Here is a 23252-nt window from a genome sequence, read left to right as displayed (position 1 = left end):
CCTCCCAGAGAAGGATTCACAAGTCCTGCGGGCGGATCATTTCACCTCAAAGATAGGTAGCAAATTGAACCCCTGGGCAGCTTTACTTCCTCCAAGAAGGAATAGAACAGCTTCAAACCTTCACAAAGGTTCATACCATGGAGTATGGCTGGCCACCTACTCCAAACATAAATCCTAAACATGCTTATATTTAAAATACTTCTTTGCGCAAATGTAAGAGTAAAATAAATAGATAGCAGCGTAAAGGATTAACCAAATTGTACTTAGAAGGTTTTTACAAACTAGCAAAAGCTAAATAATAATAGGGGCATCCTCTTTTGTGCTTCCTTCGCCTACGATGCTTGCTTGAGGATCCTTCTTCGCCACAGTCACAGATCCGCCATCAGGAGATACCTCCTTATCCTTCGAAGGAACAGGACCCGGTGGAAGGACAGAATCAAGAATTGGTTCTGTACCTGCCTTGGGCGGCATCTCTTCGGAATCATCCGCCACAACTATGGTAGAAGGTTTGGTTTCCTGCATGGGTCCCTTCATCCATCTCCGTACATAATTGCGGAGGTATTCCCTGACATCTGGCATTTTATTAAACCTCGCCACGTCTTCTGGTTCGGGGACGGCGAACTGGGGATCTGTGAAGTCAACTTCAGGATAGGCCAGGGAGAAGTACGCCATAAGCATCTCGCCATAATAAAACGCTTGTACACCCGCCGTGTATTCAGCTTCTCCGAGAGCATCCTCATGGCTTTTGGCATCAGAAGCCATCTTTGCCTTTAAACTTTTAATCTCCTCATCCCGAAGAACTAAAGCAGCTGTGGCGGAAGCTAGATTCGCGTTTGCTGAGGCAATGGTGGAATTGGCATTCGCTATCTCTTTTTCTACTTTTCAATAGTTGCCCTGTCCGCCACGTTCTGAAGAAGCCCATTTTCCAAAGTACGCAGACGGGCATACAGCTATAAAAGACAAAATGATTTAGTCCAAGGGCAAAAAGGAAGTGAAGGAATTACCACTATCTACATTCTTTTTGAACTCACCGAAAGAAGCTCCGATTTCCCCTTGTGGACGTGAATTGGTCTAGGGATTTGGTTATAGTTCCTTTATACCTCTCCCACCTGACCCAAGGCCTCATCCAGATCATTCAGAAGGGATTCATTCTCAAAAGAACCTTGGGCCCCCAATTTGGCGGACCAGTATCCTCCAATATCGGGCTTCGCCATCTGCACAAACAGAAAAGAGCCATACACCGCTTTAGAATCGGATGAGCAAAAAAGAAATCAAGAGATGAATTACCTGAACAATCTTCTCAGCAGGTTTGGCGGATCGTATCGCGTCCGCCATAATCTTGGTACTACCAATAGTGTTGGGCCGCCTCTTCTTCAGTGGCGGATCGACAGCTGTCTCTGCAGGACGTTTGCCCGTATCGGCTTGAGGATTAGCCGCTTGACTTTTCTTGCACGCTTCATCTTCCAAAAGCTTCCTGCGCATCTCTGCAAGAGCGTGATTGGCCTTAGATACACCCCTGCCAAAGAAGACATCAAAATAATCAAGACTCCTGAAGTAACAGAAAGGTACCTTGATCAAACTGAGTAATTTTTGAATAAATAAATTGATCCTCTTCTCGGCGAATCAATGGAATGTCACTCATCATAAAGGCTAAGGCATCCGCATAAGTCCATGCATCCGCCTTGATCTGCTTCATGAGATTCGCCACCACTTCATCACTGCTTGTTAAGATTCGCATGTCACCCGCCATATGTAGCGGTCGAGAGTTCCAAACTGAAGGAAAACCTAACGGTTCATCCTCCTTTATCTTCACATAGAAGAAACTCTCATCCCAGCAATGCACGTTGGACATTTTGTCATAAAAAGGCGAGTAGACACCAAATTTGGCAAATATAAGGTAGGATTCCGACTTCCTCTTGGAAGGTTTATGAAAGGCTCTAAAGATACGGCCCGTATAAACAATGCCTAAATTTGAAGTGAGATAGCAGTCTAAGGCCATGTCGAGCCAGCCATTAGGATGTAGCTGACTGACGGCAATGTCAAAGTATGAGAGGATATCCGCCATCATCTTGGGAAGAGGAAGGCGAAACCCTCTCTCCACATGACTACAAAATACAGTAAGGAAGCCGTTAGGCGAATTGGAGGGACGTTGATGAGAAGCAACGAGTTGGGTCTCGTAATTTTTGATCCACGGAAAGCGATCCGCCAGATTCGCCAGATCCACGGCACTCATATGAGATGGAGTGGACTCCGCTCGAGGATTCTTTTTCCTAACAGGGAAGGAAGAAGTGGCCATTGAACCCAGAAACCGATTACGAGCACCGGCCGGAATGACACCGGAAACAGAAGAAAAGAAAGAGGGATTTCTGGTGGAACGAGTCTGGTAATGGTTACGCGCCGAGTTATTGAACTCAGCTAAACCGGAATTAATCACACCTACAGAAGATTGGGAGTTTTTCGACGATGAAGTGGTCCAACTAAAATCTACTTCAATCTTAGGAGGAGATGTCGAGTTAAAAAGTTCAGAAGTCGACCCAGAAGATGAAGATGAACTTCTAAACATTCAGGATAAAAGGAAAATGCACTTACATGGAAATGTAGAAGCTTGAGTAGGATCTCTGAAAAATTTCTGGGAAAACGCTTCGAGGGCAGAAAGAGATGAAGAAATGAGGAAGAAAGAGAAACTAAAAGAAGAAAAAGGTTTTTTGAACCTTCCTAGGGCAGTGTGCCACCACACGTGTCGGCCATCAAATGGCGTTGAACAGAGTGCACATTAATGAGGGAGCATATGACGGCGCGCAGAAGTCCGAAAGCCCTAAAGGACTTTAAAGGCATTTTAGGGGGGGCTTCTGATAACATCGAGATATTATCATGAGGACCAAAAGAGATATTCGCCTTTAAGTATGCCACGTAGCAATCTCCTAAAAGGAAGCTGGCTGGCGGATCTCCACGGATTGGCTTTAGGAGATCCGCTGGCGGATCTCTAAGGCGAATCTCTCCATTCGCCTCAGTAACGGCTGGCCGCCGGCTCGGCCATGAAAGATCATTAAATGAATCATTAATTGTCTTACCCGCCAGGTTAAGAGTAACTTGTAACCGCCATTAAATAAGCATTAATGGAGACTTTCTAGTTACCTAGAGGTTACGAACTTCTCAACTATATATAGCCTACTATCCTAGGTTATCAAGGTACTCACACTTTTCTATATTCTCTAAGCTTTGTCAATACAGTTTATTCTCCATATTCTCTACTGACTTTGGCATCGGAGTTTCCCCCGTCGAACCCAACGACGCCCCCCACAGGGACGAGCTCCGATCAGAAATTTCTCCCTTGTTATCAATTGGTGTGGTGAAGGTGGAATTCTTGATCAAATAAAGAGTTTTTCGTTCGCGCTGAAACATCATGACCAATGGAGGACAAAATCCCTCCTCTGGGATTGAATCACCGATAATTACACCATCTAGTGCTGGTCGCACTGACACAACTGCTCCTATAACAAATATTGATGGAAACATGCCCACTGCGTCTTTCATCGATATGTGTGCTCAGGATATCGAAGCACGATATGGGCTTGAGATTGGGAACCGCCTCCGGGCATTCATGACTCTTCCTCCTCGTTGGAGTACGGTATCTACGTCAGCTGTCTCATCTTTACCTCCATTAAACTTTGGTCTTGGACCAGGTGCACATAGCTCTTCATTCCTTCAAGCTCACAACATTGATTCCATGATAACTACCACGACATCGGGTGGCGAGCGACCGGTTAACCGGGAGTTATTCCTTGGTGAGGGAAGTCGAAGGAATGATACGGTCCCTCCTGGAGGATCAGTGGTTCCAAGGTTTAATCTTGATGGGCCAAATGTACCCAGGCGCCCGCGGACAAATTCGTCTCTTGGCGGATTTAAGGAGCCCATTCGTAAAAAGCATAGAAAGGATAAGGATAAGCGAGCAAGGTCCCCTTCGCCTCGACGAGCAAGATCCCCACGCCGTGGTAGATCACCTCCATCTACTGGTCGTAGAAGAAGTAAAAGACCAGAAAAAACATCTCATATAGGTGGACCACCGCCACCTCCATCTTCAGGAACTGTTGGACACACCTTGTCTGGAGGCCAGCAAGGAGGAAATGGTCCAACTCCCCCAGGCAGAGGAAGTGGTGGAGGAGATGGTGGAGGGAGAGGAGGAGGCGGACGTGGTAATGCAAGAAGACATTCGCCATCAGATCCATCGTCTGAGTCAAGTTCTTCCTCTTCTTCTTCTCCAAGCAGATCGCCCCGAAGAGGTCGCCCCAGGGCGGATCCGGAGAATTTTGATGATAGAGTGAGGGCCCTAGTACTCCAAATGAACGAAGAAAATGCTAGGCACAATCCATTCGCCAATAGGGATTCGCCTTTTGCAGCTTGGATCGAGGCAGAGGAAACCGAAAGAGCTTTCAAGATTCCTAATCTCGCAATATACACAGGCAAAGACAATCCAGAGGCTCATGTTCGAAAGTATCGAATCTTGGCCAGGCTCAATCGAGCCACCGAGCCCGTGCTCTGCAAAATGTTTATCACCACGCTGGGAGGTCCAGCTTATTTGTGGTTTCAATCTCTACCTCCAGGCTCAATAAATAGCTTCGATCAATTAAGCAGGGAATTTTGTGCCAAATTTGCTGGTTGCATTCCTGCAGTGGTGAAATCTGGAAAGCTTTTTGAATTAAAACAGAAGGCGAATGAATCCCTCCGAGACTATGTGGACACTTTCAACCAATTGTGTATATAAATCGTTGACGTAGATATATCCGTAGCTGTGGAGTGTTTTGTGAGAAACACTACCTGTAAAAGTTTGCAAGAGGATCTCATTCGCAAAAAGCCCACCAGCATGGCAGAATTAATGGAGCGTTGTAAAGACTTTATAGAAGTAGATGATATTCGTCGGCACTACCTAACCCTAATGGAACTACATGTACTTTGTATAAAAGGGTATGAGACGGGTATGAGATCAAAACCATTACTCGTTAGGATAATGGGACGGGTATGAGAATACCCCACGATACCCGGTACTTACCCGTTATAACTCTTTTATATATTAAAGAAGATTATTATTTTTTAGACGTAAGATGTGAGATTTGAATCCCAACTTTTTGTTCTTCAATCATTGAGAGATACCGCTAATAAGTTACTTTATTCTTATTGATTAAGATTCAATTTGTTCAATTCTTAGATGAATGATTTATTAAATTTATACTATGTTAAATTTGTGATATTTTTATTTTATTTATTAATTCTTAACGGGTAAGGGTACCCGCGGGTACCGTGAATTAAATGGAAAGAGTATGAGATGAAAAAAGTATACCATTAGGGTAATGAGACGGGTACGAGTAATTAAAAAATAAAAGGGTAAGAGTTTGAGATTGACACTACCCGCGGATACTCTATCCGTTGCCATCCCTACCTAGAATAGTTTTTTTTTGTGAACCTACCTAGAATAGTTATTTATAAGTAATAGAATAGAAAAGAATAGATTAGGAATAACTATTTCCATGTGTGGTTGAGGAACAAGATAAAATGTAATAGATAATTTTTTTATTCAAAAGACAACATCACCTTCAGTAATTTTTTTCTTTTAAAATTTTAATTATTATCATTAATTATTCAAATATTTAATATATATTATCTATTCTATCAATTATTTAAATGTAATTTTATAAATGAGAAAATATAGTTTTAGGAATACCTATTGCTAGGTTAAAATAAAGAATATTTTTTTTTATGGAAATAGTTGTATCTTCAATAGATGAACAAACAACAATTACAGCAAACAAACATAAGGAATAAAAACCTTACAAAGTCCATAAAGGCACTAAAACGACTACAAAGAGCAGAAATAATCATAAAAGGTATTAAAACTATAAAAGAACAAGATAAAATATACTTCTCATAAATCCAAATCTGTAGAAAAGCATCTGCAATCCACTCATCATCATTTAAGTCATTTTGAACATTCGGATGTAAATCCTTTCTTTTGTTGCAACCACGTAGATCCATTGATCCACGAATAAGATAAGTCGTTTCTGCTTGTGTTAAATTCAAAAAAGGTATAAACGAAAGAATAATAGAGAACTGATACAAATCAAGTGAATAACGATCAGATGAAGTATATGAACACTAACAGAAAAAAAATAACAATAATAAAAAAACACAGTAAATCTAACCGAGCGGGAGGAATAAATAATAGTTATTCCACAAAAATATGGAATACACATTCCATGAAATAACTATTACATTTAAAATTTTCAATCAAATGTGAAAATAACTATCTCTCGTAAGAGCTACTCTATTTCTTTTCATTCTATGAACCAAACAAACTTTAAAGATAAAAATTTCTTGTATTTTTTCATTTAAAAGGTACATGATAAATCACGAATCGAGAAACCGGACATTGCCACGTAATAAGCCATTATATTATGGATTTGACATTCTTTGTTAGGTCTACTGTTTAATGTGAATTAATGTATCATTTATTTTTCTGTTATTATATACTTATCATATTTCAATTCAAACAATAAATAACCCCAAAGAAAGAAACTATCTTAATTTAGGAAAACAAATTTAAAAGGTAAGTGTAATCCGATTGAAATATATTTTACCATATTTGTTATTTTTCAATAAATTTTGATTACATGATTCTTTTTCCTGAATTAAATATTAAATTTGTCAATTTGGCTCGAAGTAATATCTTTTATTGCAATACATTCCTTTATAATAAAAATAAGTTTTAGTGGCTCTTTTCGCAACTCAGATGGCGTCTTCGTTGCAGGCAGATCGTCTCCGCTGGCGGGACTATGCACAGTGAAGGAATGTGAAGGTTTAGCTCTGCTTGAAGGACTTAAATGGATCGAAGACCAAAATATCCCAAATGTCATTTTTGAAACGGACTCTAAAGTAGTAGCTGATGCCATTTACTCAACCGAAGAGGACGTCACAGAGTTTGGTGACATTATCACAAGCGGTCGCCTCATTCTTTCCAACAACGTATCTTACTCAGTATGTTATGCTAGAAGACAAGCTAACGAATTGGCCCATACATTGGCTCGGTCATCTCGTTTTACCACTTGTCCTGTTACCTTTAATGTTATTCCGAGTTTCATTTCAATTTCATTGTTAAACGCTTGTCCATTGCTGGCTCATTAATGAAGTTTCCTTTCAAAAAAAAAGTTTTAGTGGCTCTTTTTTTTTATAACTTACCAAATATTAAACTTTTTTTAATAAAAAAAATATTGACATGAACCGTGGCCTGTGAGTTTCGAACTCACGCGGGGAAACCCCACTTACTTAGTAGGCAATCGCCTTAACCACTCGGCCAAAGCCACATGATCTACTTTAAACTTATCAAATGTTAAACTTTCTTCTTTTTAGATCTACTTTAAAGCAAAAGAATAAAGTTTATCTCATTTTTCCTTTCTAATCGTGTTTGTTTTCTTACACTTAAAATGTTTTATTTTTGTTTGTTGTTGTTTTTTTAGTTGGTATTTATATATTGTATCAGTTCTCTTTATCAATCTCAACTGTATCTATTTCTTATTATTCTTTCATTTATAATTTTTTTTAAATTTAGCAAGAGTATAAACAGTTAATCTTGTCTGTAGATCAATAGGTATACTTGGTTGCAACAAAAGAAATGACTTAGATCCGAATTTTCAGAAAGACCTAAATGATGAAGATTGGATTGTAGCTGCTTTTTTGCTGATTTGAATTTACGAAAATCTGCCCTGTGCTCTGAAAAAGGTTTATATAAATAAATAATGAATTTATACTCCGGGGTGTAAGCACTTTTAACTGTATAAGCGTAAGACATCACGTTAACATAAACCGTTTTGAAGCGAGAACTTTCTCCGTCGGCGACTAGAGGCAATCCTATCCCATTGCTTTCTTTCTCGGTGTCACAGTAGCATTCAACCGGCCGGGCCAGTGTCATTAATAGTCTCTACACGGGGCTTTCCATCTTACAAGAACAAGCAAAGGAAGGACTTAGTATACTAACGCCATGCAGTACCCGCCCTTATAGCCTCATCCAATAAACCCCCTCGCATTTTTGCTCTTTCGGTCTTTTACCGAGTAGTTTACTTACTCTTGGACATAATTAGGTAAGCCTTTTCTGGTGTTTGAGTTAGAGTAGAAGTTGAAGTGGATCGAGATCTAGGGAATGCTTCCTTCTTCTCTAAAAAAGAGACGTTCGGCGACGTCTTGTAGATTGACCCCTGTTGGTAAGTTCACATCTGCAGTAGTCTCTCTATATACTCTAAAAAAGAATTGAGAGTTGCTTAACAATATTCTCCTTAACAACATCTATTGCAATATTCTTTGTACCTTTTAGGACTTTTTTTACTCTTTATAGTTATTTTCTTCTTTTTGGAGATCTTGTATTGGCTTTAACCTTTATTTATATGAGGTTTTACTCCTTATTGTTTTCTTATCATACTCGTATTTTTTCATCTATTAGAATGATATAAGCGTTTCTATATATATAATGTATATAAATCAGTTTTATGGACGGGTATCATTTGTAATTTGTGACTTTTTGGGATTATTCTCACTTGATTTGAGCTAAAAGAAATAAATTTAAATTGAAGTAGTTTTTTTATTCTAAATTGGATTATTCATCGTACACAAGTTAAGTGGTTAATTTAGTTTCCGTAAATTAATTCATTAACAAAATACTTTAAAAATATATATAACAAAAGGATTATGGACTTGATTTCTGGTTATACTATGATAATTTAGGCATTAGATGGGATTGTCGATTCCCGTCCCCGCGATGTATTGCTAACAGCTTATTCAAAAGTTTCTCCTAAGATCCACTCACATCAAAATTGGTACGGTGAACGTGGATTTTATACAACGTTCATGGCTTGTCTGTATTATTCCAACCACTTCAACCTCCCACTTTAACTCCCCAGTCATTAAGCTCCCTCATGTGACATAGAACTCTCCTCAAGAGCACAAAACTCCCCTAGATGCCAGCAATCCTCTCAACTTCCTAAAAATCACTCATGATCCAGATAAGCAGATGGACGAATGTCTAGGTTCACTAGATTTGGAGAGTAGGAAGTACATGGATGGGATCACCAAGCAACTTATCTACAATATGCATAGCGTCTAGGAAGCTGTAAACATGTTTAGAGGAGAGCATGCCACAAAGATGGAACGTGTCCATGCTCAGCTTAAAGAAGCAGAGGAAGCTCCATCAAACGGTCGGGCAATCAGGATTTTGACACATGCTCAATCGGACATCATATCATCTGCAGCTACCCTCGCCGGAAGGAGATCTCACATACCTCCAGGCGAGCAAACTCAAAAGCAAGGTCCAAGGAGAAAGAACGCAGCTCTCATAGACACTGAAGTCACTTTTCGAGATCCCTATCACTGCTTTCCAATAAGAGCAACTGGAAAGAGTCCTCTAGAGATGCATATTCCCCTCCTCCTAAGCGAGCGCTTTGAAAACACTCTATTGAGCATAGATCTGTTGGAATATGCCCTAGTCCCAATGACGAAATTATTAACTGTAATGCAATAATATGCTAAGTTAGCTTACTTGTGCAAACTGATTATTAGAGTATCAAGTCATGACCTGGTCAAGTGAAGATGCGAGGGACAAGATACTATCCATGGTATATTACTGTTGTGGGAACAATCACTAACCAAAGACTAGTATGTGTCTTGATTATAATGATGTTTCAGTCTTGATTATAATGATGTTTCACCGGTTACAAACATTAGATGTCAAATCAGGGGCATTATGGTTTATAAAACAGTAAATTCTAAATTAATTCGCTATGAGAACACCATATGGTTAATACAGTCATATGTGGTTTTCATGTAACACTTTAAGTTAAATCCTTGGACCAAGTTCAATGTAGGGCCTAAATGGCTTGTAGTGTACTTTGATTGATCGCCTAGCGGGTTCGTAACAAGGTGCCAAATATGGTTTCAGTCAGGTGCACTATGTGTCATGCTTAGGAACTACGAGTAAAGCGATGGATTGCTAAATCTCATATAGAGATTAGATATTACATGCCACTTAACTAGTGGGACTGAGAAGCATATGGCCACACCCGAATGGGGCAATGTGTAATTGCTCATTCAAACTTATCGTTTCACTAGAGATCGAGGAAATGTCCAATTAATAGATGAGGGTGACTTAAACATATCTCGTGTTGGAATTGATATCGTATAACAAGGAATTACTTGAAAGGTTATTATTAGGTTCTCGAGAGTTATGCACGAGATTACTATCTGAGTTGGATAATTATAAAGGCTAACTAATGCATATTTATGATTGGTAAGATGAAAAAGAGATTTGATTTTACCACTATCTCTAGATAGGCCTATCAGGATCACCCACAGAAGCAACTAGTTGGAATAAAAGGTTTTGATACATATTGTAACAATATTGAAGGTTTTAATGGTATACCAATAAAGATGACACTCTTTTCTAGCTAGAACTAGAAGTAAATAATCCCAAGGTATGAATCTTAACTTCTAATGGAGAAAATGTTTGATTTAAATTCATCAAAGTGTTCTTCCTTACAAAATGTTATCGTAATTTTGTATCTTGACTTCTTGATCAGAAAGTCGGTCACTTGAGAACAGAACAATCGTAAGAAAAGGGACCGGAGACCGGCGAATCCTCTCTGATGATAAAGTCAGTTGATAGACTAAAGAATATCAAAGACTATAAAGAAAGTATTTCAATCATTAGAAATGAGTTACCTCAATTTTGGGAGCACCTCATTTATTTATAGATAATTAAAGTGATATCTCGAACATGTGGTAGCTTATGATAGGTCAGTGGACTCTATCTTTGCGTGCCACTATGTTTATGAGAATGAGGAGCGTGTATTTGAAATCCATTGTTTTGATTGGTCCGCGTGTCTTCCAAGATATCTTTTAAGGAGTTGCCTTCGACAACTTGACGATGACCGAACGATTGTCTTCGGTCCTTACCTACATCATAAATATAACCCTTCTTTCCTCTTTATATTGGCGAAAGTCTATCTGAGCTTCATAAATTATAGTGGACCCACATGTCATAAACCCAAATGATTTAATACTATAACAAGGTGGATGTCCGAATGGTAGGAGCCAATAGGGGCCTATTACATTTATTTTGGTGACAATTTGATTTCTCGGCAAACTCAGAAACAACCAACTATTGCTTGATCCTCCATTGAGAGTGAATATAAAGCAGTGTTAATGTCATTATTGATCTTCCATGTATTCATTCTCTACCTAGTGACATTGGGTATATAATTCCCTCCCCAGTTCAGTTATAGTGTTGGCGCCATTTATCTTACTGCCAATCATTTGTTTCATGCTAAAACCAAGCATATCGAGTATGACTATCATTTTTTCGAAAAAAGTGGTGAGTGGTTTTCTTCAACAGCTGTTAATTCGTATTAAAGATCAGATTGCTGATGTTGTGACCAAGATCTTACTGAGTACACACTTTTCTCAATTACGCAATCATCTCTCTCAATGTGTTCTCAGCAACAGCTTATAAGGCGGTTTGTGTTACACTTCTAATCAAACTTCATTTGTGTCTTGTTAGTTAAGAGAGTTTTGTCATTATCCCTAAATTGTAAGGATTAATCACAATTTAATATTCAAAAACCATCACACAAACAAACACCACTGCATTTATTTATATATATATAGTTTTACTATTATCCCTGAATGGTAAGGATTAACCACAAATTAATATTTCAGAAACCATTACAGAAACAAACACCCTTAAACATAGACTATAGCTAGTAAACAACTTTAAATTTCCATTATTATTTTTTTTTTGTTTTGTTTAATATTATTATAAGCTTGAGTAACACCTTATTTATTTATTTAATTTTGGAAGCTTGAATTATTAATATTTGGAAACTCTTATATGCAGTCCATTTGGTGCCTCAACTCTTGGGAATTTCAAAATCTTATCACCTCCAACTTCTTCCCACCTGCAATGCATCCACCCAAACCAAAATAAATCAAATTAAATTGATTATCTCTCCAAAAATATTATAAAATTTCTCAAATAAATAAATGAAAACCAACCTATATTGTGTAACAAAATAATGAAGAAACGTAGAAATTATTGCAATGCCCAATTCTTTTCCGGGGCATAACCTACTTCCTCCTCCAAATAGGAAACAATAGTTTCTATTCTCCATGTTGTTGTCCTGTAAACTCAATCTCATCATTTATCTAATCAAATTAAATTCCAAATCGACACCTAAAGTTTATTTTAGAACAAATTGACCCAATAAAACCAAATTAAAAAACTAAATTTACTCTTTATTTGTATTTTTGTCAATATAATATATATTAATTTTATTGTTGTACTACATATATACCAGCCATCTCCATGGATTGAAGACTAATGGATCCGGATATAGCAAGGAATCATAGTTGATGTCCCTCAAATAAAGGTATATTTTCCATCCTTTTGGAATTGTGTAACCTGAAAATTAATATCCCAATTACATTAATTAAAATCATATATGTAAGTTTTTTCTATAGAAATAATCATATATTATACCGTTCAATTTTATATCTTGTGTTGTTTTTCTCAATAATCCATTTACAACTGTGGCCAGTCTTGATGTTTCATGAATCACCTACACAAAAAAATCAAATTAATTAGTCTAATTAATTATTTCCAATTTAAGAAAATCAAATTATTAATTAATAATATAATAGGGTAAATTACACACATGGCCACTGAACTTTATCCATTTTCACATTATGGCCACTCAACTTCATTTCTTCCCGGTATGACCACTGAACTTTACACTTTTTTAACACCGGTAGTCACTCAATTTTAACTAACTTCTCAAAATGGCCGTTAACGACCTCAAAATGAAAATATTCAAGAATTAAAGTTGTTCAGAACGGCATTTACCATGAAATCATATTTTTTATTTTCGAAAATCACATTTTTTGGAGCTTTCTCTCTCTAAAAATTCACTTTCTCTCTCTAAAAATTCACTTTCTCTCTCCTAACCAAACGCCACCTAAATGACCTTAAAACGAAAATTTTCAAGAATTAAAGTTCCTTAGAATATCATTAACGCTTTGGATTTTTTATTTTTAGGCGTCAATGGTCGTTTTGAGACATTAAGTGGCTACCGGTGTTAAAACGTGTAAAGTTCAGTGGTCATACTGGGAAGAAATGAAGTTCAGTGACCATAATGTGAAAATGGGTAAAGTTCAGTGGCCATAGGTGTAATTTACCCTAATATAATATATACTTACAGCATGAGTAAAAGTCATGGACTTGTAATCGTTCCAGTCAATTGCCTCCTCCCCTGGATTTTTCCTCTCTCGAATTGCGAAATGTTCTTCCTGGTTTTGTTAAAATATAGTTATTAATTGAAATTAATCAACAGTAAACAGCAATAATAAACAGCAGGTAAAATAAACGGATTACTCTAATTCGTTGAAGAGCTTTAGGATGGTCGTGGAGATATTTGATAGCCATCATTGTAGTAGTCGAGACAGTTTCAAAACCAGAATGTAGAATAGTAATTATTTGATCTATTATTTCTTCATCATTCAGTTGGTATTTTGTTTCTTTACTTTCTAGAAGCTCACCAAGAAAATCCTTCTTCCTTATTGAAGAAGCTCTTCTCTCCTTCATCATTTCTCTCACCATTTTTATCACTTTCTTTCTTCCCTGCAATCAATCAATTAATCAATCTCCTCATCAGTTTAAAAAAAAAAAAAAGATTCTGAAATCCCCATCTTTTCGATTTTGACACATTTAAATAAAATAATAGTGTAGTATGATTAATTAAAAGCAACCTGGGATCCAGAATAATAATTTGTTCCTGGAATGTTGATAGGCAGTGAAAGTGCCCCTACGAATATCTTATCAAACTCCGATTTGAAGAGCTCAAACACCGAACGGCTTTCTCCTTCAAATACTAGATTGAAGGATACAAAGAAGAACATCTGAACAATTCAATAATTAATGATTAATGATTAATGATTAATGATTAAACACAAATAATAATTAATTATTTATATTAAAAGGAAATTAAGCATTAATTACCTCTATAGTTTTGTGTTGAATATCGACGGTTTTAAAGTCATCCCAATTGGAAAGAAAGGATCTGAGTGACCCGTCGAGTTTAGGCAAAAGTACTTCTCTAATGGCAGGAGGACCAACAAGAGATATCAATGAACCTCTAACGTATTTGTGGGTTGAACCATGTACAGCAGCAATATTGTTTTTGCCTAGTAATTTAGGGTTATCATAATTATTTATAATATAAATGTAACAAAAAAAAATGATAATAGTGTCAAATGAACGGTGTAAAACGGGTTATCTTGATAAATCATGACAGCTTTATTACCTAGTATATCAAGTGCGGATTGTGGGTAGCCGGGAACCAATCCTTTTCCTTCGTTCATTAGAATGTATCTATTAGTCTCCGGATCCATTGATATTATTGTAGGAGATCCAAGAAAGTGAGACTTGAATAAATTTCCATATCTGTCATTACACCACTAAAATTAAATAGTTATATCAATATATAATTTTTCTTTTAAAACAATAAAAAAGGTAGGGTTGTAAATTAGACGGAAATGGTGTAAAGAAAAAAAACCCAAAAAATATCATATTTTTATTAGTAAGGTCTAATAGATCGGGTTGATAATAGAATTTTTCTGGAAATGATTTCTCATCTCCGAATATTTTGGTGAATCCCTATCATGGTAAAAGAATCAGTAAGGGAAAATAACATGAATTTTATTTTTTCATTTTACATTTTAAATATTAATTAAAAATTTAACTGATATAAAATAAAACATCAAATTAATAATAATTCAATATTTTAATTAAATTATAAATGATATGTACAATTTTTTTTAACTAGTGTTATAATTAAATTTATTAAATATAAAATTTAATATTAATATCTAAAAAAATATATATAATTTTAGGATATAAACAAAATCGAGGATCATATCTTCACAATACATGAAGAAATTCTCTGTATCAGAGATTAATCTCTGACACTCCATACCCGCTCCTCTTCCAACTTTTGAGATAAAAAGAAATTCCATTCTTCTTCCATGGACAATTTTTCGGTCCATCAAGACGTACGGAGAAATCATGCCTCATTAATAACCCTACTGTAAAAAGTAAAAAAAAAAAAAAAATATAATAAAGAGAATAAGGTAGCTACCTAGCTTTATGATTTTGCATGAAATCAGGTCCATATCTAAAGAAATTAGCAGTCTCTCCAAAAAGAGGCCAACCCATAGTCCCTGCTGGTAATCCTTTTCTTCTTCCATACCATATCTCATTCCATTTCATCAACAATATATATAATCCTATTAATAATACCCCAACATACATTATAAAAATTTCCATTGATCTTCTCTTTAGGAACTTACTTTTTTTTTTTTTAATTATATATACACTGAAATGAATACATTTAGTTTTTATAAGCAAAATTGATTGGTTTTTATTATTATACCCAATAAACAAAATTTGGTAATAATGAGGTGTATGTAATCTTGTTTATAGCTAATTAAGAATGATATCTAACTACAAATAGGAATTTGTTTTATAAAAATTGGAACTTCATTAAGGCAAACTTTGATAGTTAGGAAATCTAGGTGGTAGATTTTTTGCTTTTACTCTTATACTTCAACAGCCTTTTAAATTGGCTCTTAAGTTAAAATTTGAAGAGGGAGAATGAAAAATCAACTCCAACAGCCTCTTAGTGGCTCTTCAAATCACTAAGAGTCTCTCTCCACCTCTTAGTGGCTCTTAACTTCATTTTTTATTAATATTTATTATTTATTATTGATGAGTCTCTCTCTTCACACTATTGGTAAATATAACAATAAATAATAATCTTTTTTTTGAAGAAATAAATAATAATCTTAATAATAAAATAATAATAAGGAGTGAATATAAGGAGTATTATTGGAGATGATACATCTTAGTCACTCTTAAATCACTAAGAGTCAATTATTTATATTATATCATCTCCAACAATGCTCCTTATATTCGCTCCTTATTTATTATTTTATTATTAAGATTATTCTTTATTGTTACATTACCAATAGTGTGAAGAGAGAGACACATCAATAAAAAATTATTAATAAAAAATTATTCTTTATTGTTATATTACCAATAGTGTGAGGAGAGAGACACATCAATAATAAATTATTAATAAAAAATGAAGTTAGAAGGCACTAAGAGGTGGAGAGAGGCTCTCTATTAATAGAGAGGATGATGAGACTCTTAGTGATTTGAGGAGCCACTAAGAGGCTGTTGGAGATGAATTTTCATTCTCCCTCCTCAAATTTTAACTTAAGAGCCAACTTAAGAGGCTGTTGGAGATGCTCTAAGGATTAATACATCAGTTGCACCCGAATTTATCCAAAAAAACTTGATTGACTCCCTAAACTTAAATAGTGTTTATTAGCCTACTAAACTTAAGGTCTTGTTTGATAATACCATTTATCACTTAAATTAAAGTGTTAAACACTTATTTAATTTAAGTGTGTTTGATAATGATTATTTCTCCGTCACTTAAATTAGTCAGTTAAGTTAAAATTCTCTTATTTTGATAAGTCAAAATATTTAACTTAACATTTTAAGTTAAAAATTATAACTAATATTTTTATATTCAGCACTTATTTTTAATATTTATCAAACAGTTGCATTATTAATACTTTCAGCACTTATAATATTTATCACTTAAAATTCAGTACTTATTTTTTTAGCACTTAATTTTCAGTTTTATCAAACAACACATTACTTAAAGTATATGATTAAGTCTCTAAATTTAAAAAAAAAATGCCATAAATATCTACATACAAAAAGTTAAGTTTTAGGACTTCATTTTTTAAGTTTTGATTTTTTTTTTTTTTTTTTACAAATTTAAACAAATTACAATGTATATTACTTTAGACAAGTTCAAGGGCAAATGCATCACTGTATAGAAGTTTAGGACGGCAATAGATCACTTTAAACAAATTCAGGTAGTTGATGAAACAAACGAAATACTATGTAGTAAATTCAGGACCAATCAAATTTTTTGGATAATTTCATGAGGTTTTTTTGATATATTAAGCCATACTTTAATTAGGAGTCATTTGTTCCATCTACTTTTCTACTACTATCACTCAGTTGTCTTAAAGAAATAATTGTACTTTATTTAATATTTTACCAATGTTCAATTTTAAAAGATATTATTATTTTTCAAGAAAAAAAAACAGATCTTATTATAAATATTTATTTTATTAATAAAATTATTAACATAAATAAACATATTACAAATAAAGTTTATAATATGTTCTTTTAATAAAATAAAGTATTTTAAATTACACCATTAATGATGCGCAGTTGATAACTAATTATATTTTTATCTTTTAAAAAGATATATATTTTGAAATCGATAAAACACATCATCTTCTTCTCCAAACACAACCCCCACATAATTGAAACCATAAATCGTATAGTGGATGTTTCAATTTTTTTTTACTGATTTGACTGTTTATGAATTAAATTGATAAACTCATTTTACACATATGCAATTCGATTTGGGAGGTTTCTATTTTGTCGATATGTAAATGTAATTTTTTTTAAAAAAATAAAAATGCTTTTGGTTATTATTAGAACTTAACAGTATAATTAATGACTGGGTGGTAGTGAGAGATGCGACAGAGTCACTATTATTTTATAGCAGCAGTGTGATCAACGGAATCAAGGAACCTAAGGGCTTGATTGGATTAGGGGTTTAGAGAGGTTAATAAGGGAAGGATTAGTAATGGTTGATAGAAACCTTTGTTTGAGAGGAGGAAGGGTTAGTAAGGGTTGATAGAAACCTATGTTTGGAACACACAAAAAATTAGAAGGGTAAGGGTTTGGAAGGGTTTTTTTTTTTAAGAAATTCCATCCAATTTTCAACCCCCCAATTTGGTGGGTTTGGAAGGGCTAGAAATTACCCTTCATTCCCCTTCCTTACATTCTCTACCATTCTCTACCCTTCCTTTATTTACTCTTTCCTACCCTTCATCCAATCAAGCTCTAAGGTGCTAGAGGCATTAGCGGTACGTACTTGCATGCTTTGGCTAGCTAATTAGAATTACAGACATGTGGATTTTGAGATCGACGCCAAAATGGTTGTTGATGCTATTGAATCCTCTCGTATGGATCTATCTGAATTTGGTTCAACCATTCATGACTGCAGGCTGTTATTGTCCTCATACTCTCATTTTAAAGTTTCTTTTATTCCTCGTTTAGCGAATGGTGCTGCCCATTTGGTAGCAATGCAAGTCTGTTCCAATGCTAACGATTTTGTTTCTTCTGTAATGCCGTTTTGGCTGATGAACACCATTGTTGATGATGCAAATCTCATTGTTAATGATGCAAGTCTGTAATCCTATTAGTTAATAATACATTCAAATTGAGTCCAAAAAGAAAACAGTATAATTAATGCTGTGTTTTATTAACAAAACAGACCAAATATCTTTATTTATAAACTTAGAATTCTTAAATAAATAATCTGAAAATGAAAATGAAAATGTTAGTATTTCCAAGGTTGAAAAGACAAGGGAAAATTACACAGAAATTCATCTTTTAAAAATTATTTACAACTATATCAAGTCATAGTTTTAAACTATATCAAACTAGTAAAATCAGTATTTTTAATATACTTTAAGAATTAGAATTTATAAATTAGAAGTCTAGAATATATTTTCTAGTGTTTATGATTTATGAATTAGAATCTAATTTTTTTAAATTATAGTATAAAAATCATAATAAATAGAGAATAATAACATATTAAGAATTAAATTTGGTGATATGACTTAATTATAATTTTGTACTTAATTATCATGATATTCATGTATTTGACCAAAAGACAATAACAAACTTTGGGCCTATTGGATAAAGCCCTATTAGATTCTCAGACAGTGGCCCAGTTGTGTATTGGCAGTGACATTGCTTGGAGAGCAAAAAAACGCCTTTGGTTGGATGAGGCATAATCGGCGTTCCTCTCCTAATCCTCCACCTCTATCTCTTTCTCTCGGAGAATCTGTAAAACCCCCAAAGATTCAAAGGGAGAAAAGAGATTCAGGCAAAGTATCTCAGCCGCCTTAGACTTTAGTGTGAAGGAGAGAGATAATTAGACCAATTAACACTATGCCTACCCTCACTAAGCTTTATACTCTGCAAGAAGCCTCTCAACACAATACCAAGCACGATTGCTGGATCGTCATTGATGGCAAGGTGCACTTTTACTTATTCTCTCTATGCCTCATCTTTTTGTGTTTTGTTCTTGTATTTTTAACTTGCCCCTCTATGGGTTTTGTTCATATTTCTTGTTCTAGATCTGGGTTGATTATGATAATCTTGATGCTGTTGACATCATTTTTGTTCATTTGTCAGTCTTGGCATTATTTTAGTACAAAAGAACATTAATTTGAATGCAAATGAATGGTAGTTGGCAAATTTCAATTCGACGCATATACGTTCTGGGTTTTAGCATTGCTGGTTGAACTTGGGTTATTGTGAATTAATAGCACCTTATTCTCCAGGTTAGCTCATGGACATTAAATTGTAGCATTTTGTGCTTTTATGTCAGAGTACAAAGTCTGCTGTGCTAATACACATTAGGTTTTTTATCATTATTGTTCAGGCTTATTCTTAATATTTGATCTTTGAAATAGAGGGAATGCTGTTAAATCCTGTGTTTATAATTATATTCATGTTTTAATTGAATCTCTGGTCCTATCTTTCCATTCTGAAACTGGCTTCAGAGATCAATGGATATGAATGAACTATAAAAGCTTTTTACATGTATACAAAACTTCTCAGTAGCACTTTCATATGTTCTGTGTGCATAATTGCTGGGCTCAGGCTTCGATAATATAGTTGCTCTGTCATCTCAGTTAAAACATTTGAACTTGAATGTTGAGGTATTATTGTCATAAATTAGTTTCACATACCAACTGTTTTAGATATTATTCCTCCCAATTCTGTTGGAATATATAGTTTAAGAACGTTGAATATGATCTTTGGCAGAGTATTAAAACGTACATCCTTCACCAACAAACCAACCTTGGTATGTTACAGTTATGTGAGAGCTACTTGTTATAGGTGAACCCAATTTTCGAATTTTTGTTTAGTTTTGTGCTCACGCCTAATGATAATATAGTTTCCTTAGCTGCATTATGCATGTAGCAATAACTGCTTTAGCTTAGATTTGTGTAGTTACATTATCCTATTCTTGAATTTTATAACTGAAATTAGGTGTTTTAGACAATGCAATTCTCTTTTGGATGAATTATTTATGCTTGAACTTCGTAAACTATTTTTCACACGTCTTTCAAAATACTTGTATGCTTTCTTTGGCTGATTGATATTTTGGTTGACAGGATTTCCTTTTACTAAAACCAGACTCCAGAATTGCATGCTATGAAAATTGTCTGATTGTGATTTTTAAATTCTTGACTGTTGTAGTTAGTTTGGGGTTCGTCCCCGAATTAGCTACAATGTTCAAAGTTTTAGCATAACAAGTTATTACATGACTCATGTAAAGAACACTTGTCACTTTGGCTCTCTATAACCGGAAATTTCGTAAGAGAAGTGAGTATTACAATGATGAAATGGCCACCGGTGGATGGCCCTAGATGCACTTAGTCAAATGTAGATTTGTTCATGGGCTGGGCTTACCGGTATCTTTGAGCAATACAGTTTCATGTTTTGAATATCTATCCAATGAATCGATAGGCTTCTTATATTTAAGGAATTCTACTTTATATTTTCAATGTTTGATCATGTCTTTTACTTGAAGTTGGCTGTAGTTTGCTAAACAACTAATTTTAGTTTTCTGAAGATGCTTTTTTTTTCTTTGCCAGGTATATGATGTGGGTTCATATTTGGATGAGCACCCGGGTGGGGATGACGTTATCCTTGAAACAGCTGGTATTTTTCATATTTCAAGAATATAAACTGCATAATTAAGAAGCCAATCTCAAAATTACAGATATGGATCATTAATCTAACCGATTGGTGGATGTACTTTGATTTTAGGGAAAGACGCAACAGATGGTTTCGAAGACGCTGGTCACAGCAAAGATGCAAGGGAACTATTGGAAACCATGTGCATCGGCGAGGTTGATACATCTGCTCCATCAGTTATCCCAGAACTTGAAATTTTCTCCAAGAAAGAAGATTATGGTTTGAAGCTTAAAAACTTGACAAAACAATATTGGGCAGTTCCTGTAGGTATTGTTGGTATCTCTGTTGTTGCTGGATTTTTGTTGTTGAGGAAGAAGTAAAAGAAATTATATTATTAGGATTGATTGATTACACGGTACACCCGCCCTTTGAATAATTAGTTATAATGATTGAGAGAAACATTATTTGTTACTTTGATTAGAACTTAGAAGATGAAATAGGAGTTGAAAGTCTCAAAAAAAACCATGCTGCTTTGCTAATATCATTGCCTGCCTGCCTCTGCACTGCATAGTTTCTTTTTTCAAGATATTCCTGAATTACTTCTGTATGTGCAAATTGAAACTTCAAATGAAATTTGGATGTCCTTGGAATAATATTTATTCTCGAAGGTAATGTTGATTTAAAAAGCAATGCTATTTTTAAACCATTAATTAGGCTTGCTATGAAATACAGTGATGTAATGTTTACAAGAAGACTAATGATAGAATCTGCACTTCGCGGAATAATTATTTACGAACAGTGGCGGAGCCAGGAATTTAGACTTGGGGGGCTAATTAGCCGTGGGTTAAAGGTAAATTTTCAATGTGCTTCTTTGGTGTACCATATTTCCTTCTCGATGTGCTTACTTCCATTGGTGGTGTACCATTCATTTTGGCTTTTTTGGAATGCACCTCAGTTTTTTAAAAGAACTATGTGAAGACCCGAGAGAGACTAAGGAAATCATGTTGAGGAAAACCAAAGAAATTATTTAAGAGAAACCATGGAGAGACCCGAGATAAACTAAGAAGAGGCATTAAGTAAATATGGGGGAAATCATCTTTTAAGAAGTCATTTAATTTTTAACATGTTTTCTGTGGCCAATTAAGAAGCATGGAAGTGAAAGATGTGAGAATTAACCTATGATGGAGATTAAGAACAACTCAAGACGTGATCTGAAGATAGAGAACATGTTAGTGAAACTCAGGAACATCTATAAAATGAGAAAATCGGGATGAAAAGACTCCAACTCAACATACACCGAAACATAACGCTACTAGATTTTTTTTCTAGACTTCAACATATTAGATTTTTCAGCTATTTTTTTAGTTGTAATTTTCGTCGTTTTAATTCAAATTCTTTTTTTTTTCCAATTTTTAATTTAAATTCAAGTTCATTCAAGTTCTCCAATACAAGTTTATTTTATTTTTGTTATTCAATCATTTATGTAAAGTGTATCGTTTTGATAATTGAATCCGTTGAAATTTTACAGCCTCTTTATTTTTCAGTCATTTGAACTCGGAAGTTAGTAACCGCAATTTTATTCCATATTTTGAGAAACTATAATTTCTCTGGCACGTCCGCATTTCCAAAAAAAAATGTCAAACAAAAATTGAGTTAACTCATACCAATGTTATATATTAATATTGATGCGACATAATTTAAAAGAATGAAAATATTGAATTGATAAATGTGGGGTGAGTTATGACGAGGTGATTTTTTTAAGACATTTGTGGTACTGTATTTAAGAGGCGGCCAAGATAAAAAAAAGCCATTGTGGACGCCGTCGCTGTCTTCCTAGCTCTCTAGGTCGATTAGTCTTTTCGCCGATAGGGTCTGATACTGCCGGAATCGGCAACTGAAGTTCGATGATTACCCAACCAAACAAATACCGATAACCTAGATTGAGGATGGCGAACGAGCTGGATACGCTGCTAAGCAAGGTCACGATCAATGAGGAGGAGGAAGTGATCCTAGAAAACATCGACACGGCGGAACAACCGGAGGGTTGGTGTCTTACAGGCCGAATCCTAACTCAGAAACCTCTCAATGTCCGATTCCTATTCTCGGCGTTGAGCGGACAATGGCGCATGAACAGGTTTTAAATCAAGGAACGGGAAGAGGGCCGCTTTGTCTGCGAATGCCAGAGCAAACGAGATCGAGACAGGGTCCTCCGGGACGGGCATGGCTTTTTGAAAGGAATATGGTGCTACTCGCTAAGGTAAGTGGTCACGCTAAACCTTCTGAAATTCCACTA

General features: G+C 35.1%; 2 protein-coding genes and 1 non-coding gene across 3 annotated transcripts; 1 reads left to right on the top strand and 2 right to left on the bottom strand.

Moving 5' to 3' along the window:
* Positions 1-7270: 7270 nt before the first annotated feature.
* TRNAS-ACU (transfer RNA serine (anticodon ACU)) lies at positions 7271-7352 on the bottom strand. Its single transcript has one exon. It is a non-coding gene; the product is annotated as a tRNA-Ser (tRNA).
* Positions 7353-11899: 4547 nt separating this feature from the next.
* Positions 11900-15409, bottom strand: LOC136220533 (cytochrome P450 85A-like). The gene is made up of 10 exons (XM_066008346.1): positions 15222-15409; positions 14388-14527; positions 14084-14268; positions 13834-13983; positions 13460-13705; positions 13285-13374; positions 12569-12647; positions 12384-12490; positions 12085-12209; positions 11900-11987 (listed from the first exon to the last, which is right to left on the bottom strand). The coding sequence occupies exons 1-10, from the start codon at positions 15407-15409 to the stop codon at positions 11900-11902; spliced, it is 1398 nt and encodes a 465-aa protein (XP_065864418.1).
* Positions 15410-19016: 3607 nt separating this feature from the next.
* Positions 19017-21503, top strand: LOC136217855 (cytochrome b5). The gene is made up of 3 exons (XM_066004527.1): positions 19017-19285; positions 20917-20983; positions 21092-21503. Exons 1-3 carry the CDS (start codon positions 19199-19201, stop codon positions 21337-21339), a joined length of 402 nt encoding a protein of 133 aa, XP_065860599.1. The 5' UTR covers positions 19017-19198; the 3' UTR covers positions 21340-21503.
* The last annotated feature ends 1749 nt before the right edge of the window (positions 21504-23252 follow it).

Source organism: Euphorbia lathyris, chromosome 2, assembly GCF_963576675.1.
Source record: "Euphorbia lathyris chromosome 2, ddEupLath1.1, whole genome shotgun sequence".
NCBI classification, from domain to species: domain Eukaryota; kingdom Viridiplantae; phylum Streptophyta; class Magnoliopsida; order Malpighiales; family Euphorbiaceae; genus Euphorbia; species Euphorbia lathyris.
The sequence above is the reverse complement of the archived record's forward strand: the minus strand, read 5'-3'. Positions and strand labels throughout refer to the sequence as shown.

Coding starts and splice junctions, on each gene's coding strand:
- LOC136220533 (XM_066008346.1), bottom strand. CDS start 15,409: ATGGAAATTTTTATAATGTATGTTGGGGTATTATTAATAGGATTATAT. Junction 14,269..14,387: donor ATCCGCACTTGATATACTAG/GTAATAAAGCTG, acceptor CTAAATTACTAG/GCAAAAACAATATTGCTGCT. Junction 12,648..13,284: donor CCATGACTTTTACTCATGCT/GTAAGTATATAT, acceptor TTTTTTGTGTAG/GTGATTCATGAAACATCAAG.
- LOC136217855 (XM_066004527.1), top strand. CDS start 19,199: ATGCCTACCCTCACTAAGCTTTATACTCTGCAAGAAGCCTCTCAACAC. Junction 19,286..20,916: donor GGATCGTCATTGATGGCAAG/GTGCACTTTTAC, acceptor TTTCTTTGCCAG/GTATATGATGTGGGTTCATA. Junction 20,984..21,091: donor CGTTATCCTTGAAACAGCTG/GTATTTTTCATA, acceptor CTTTGATTTTAG/GGAAAGACGCAACAGATGGT.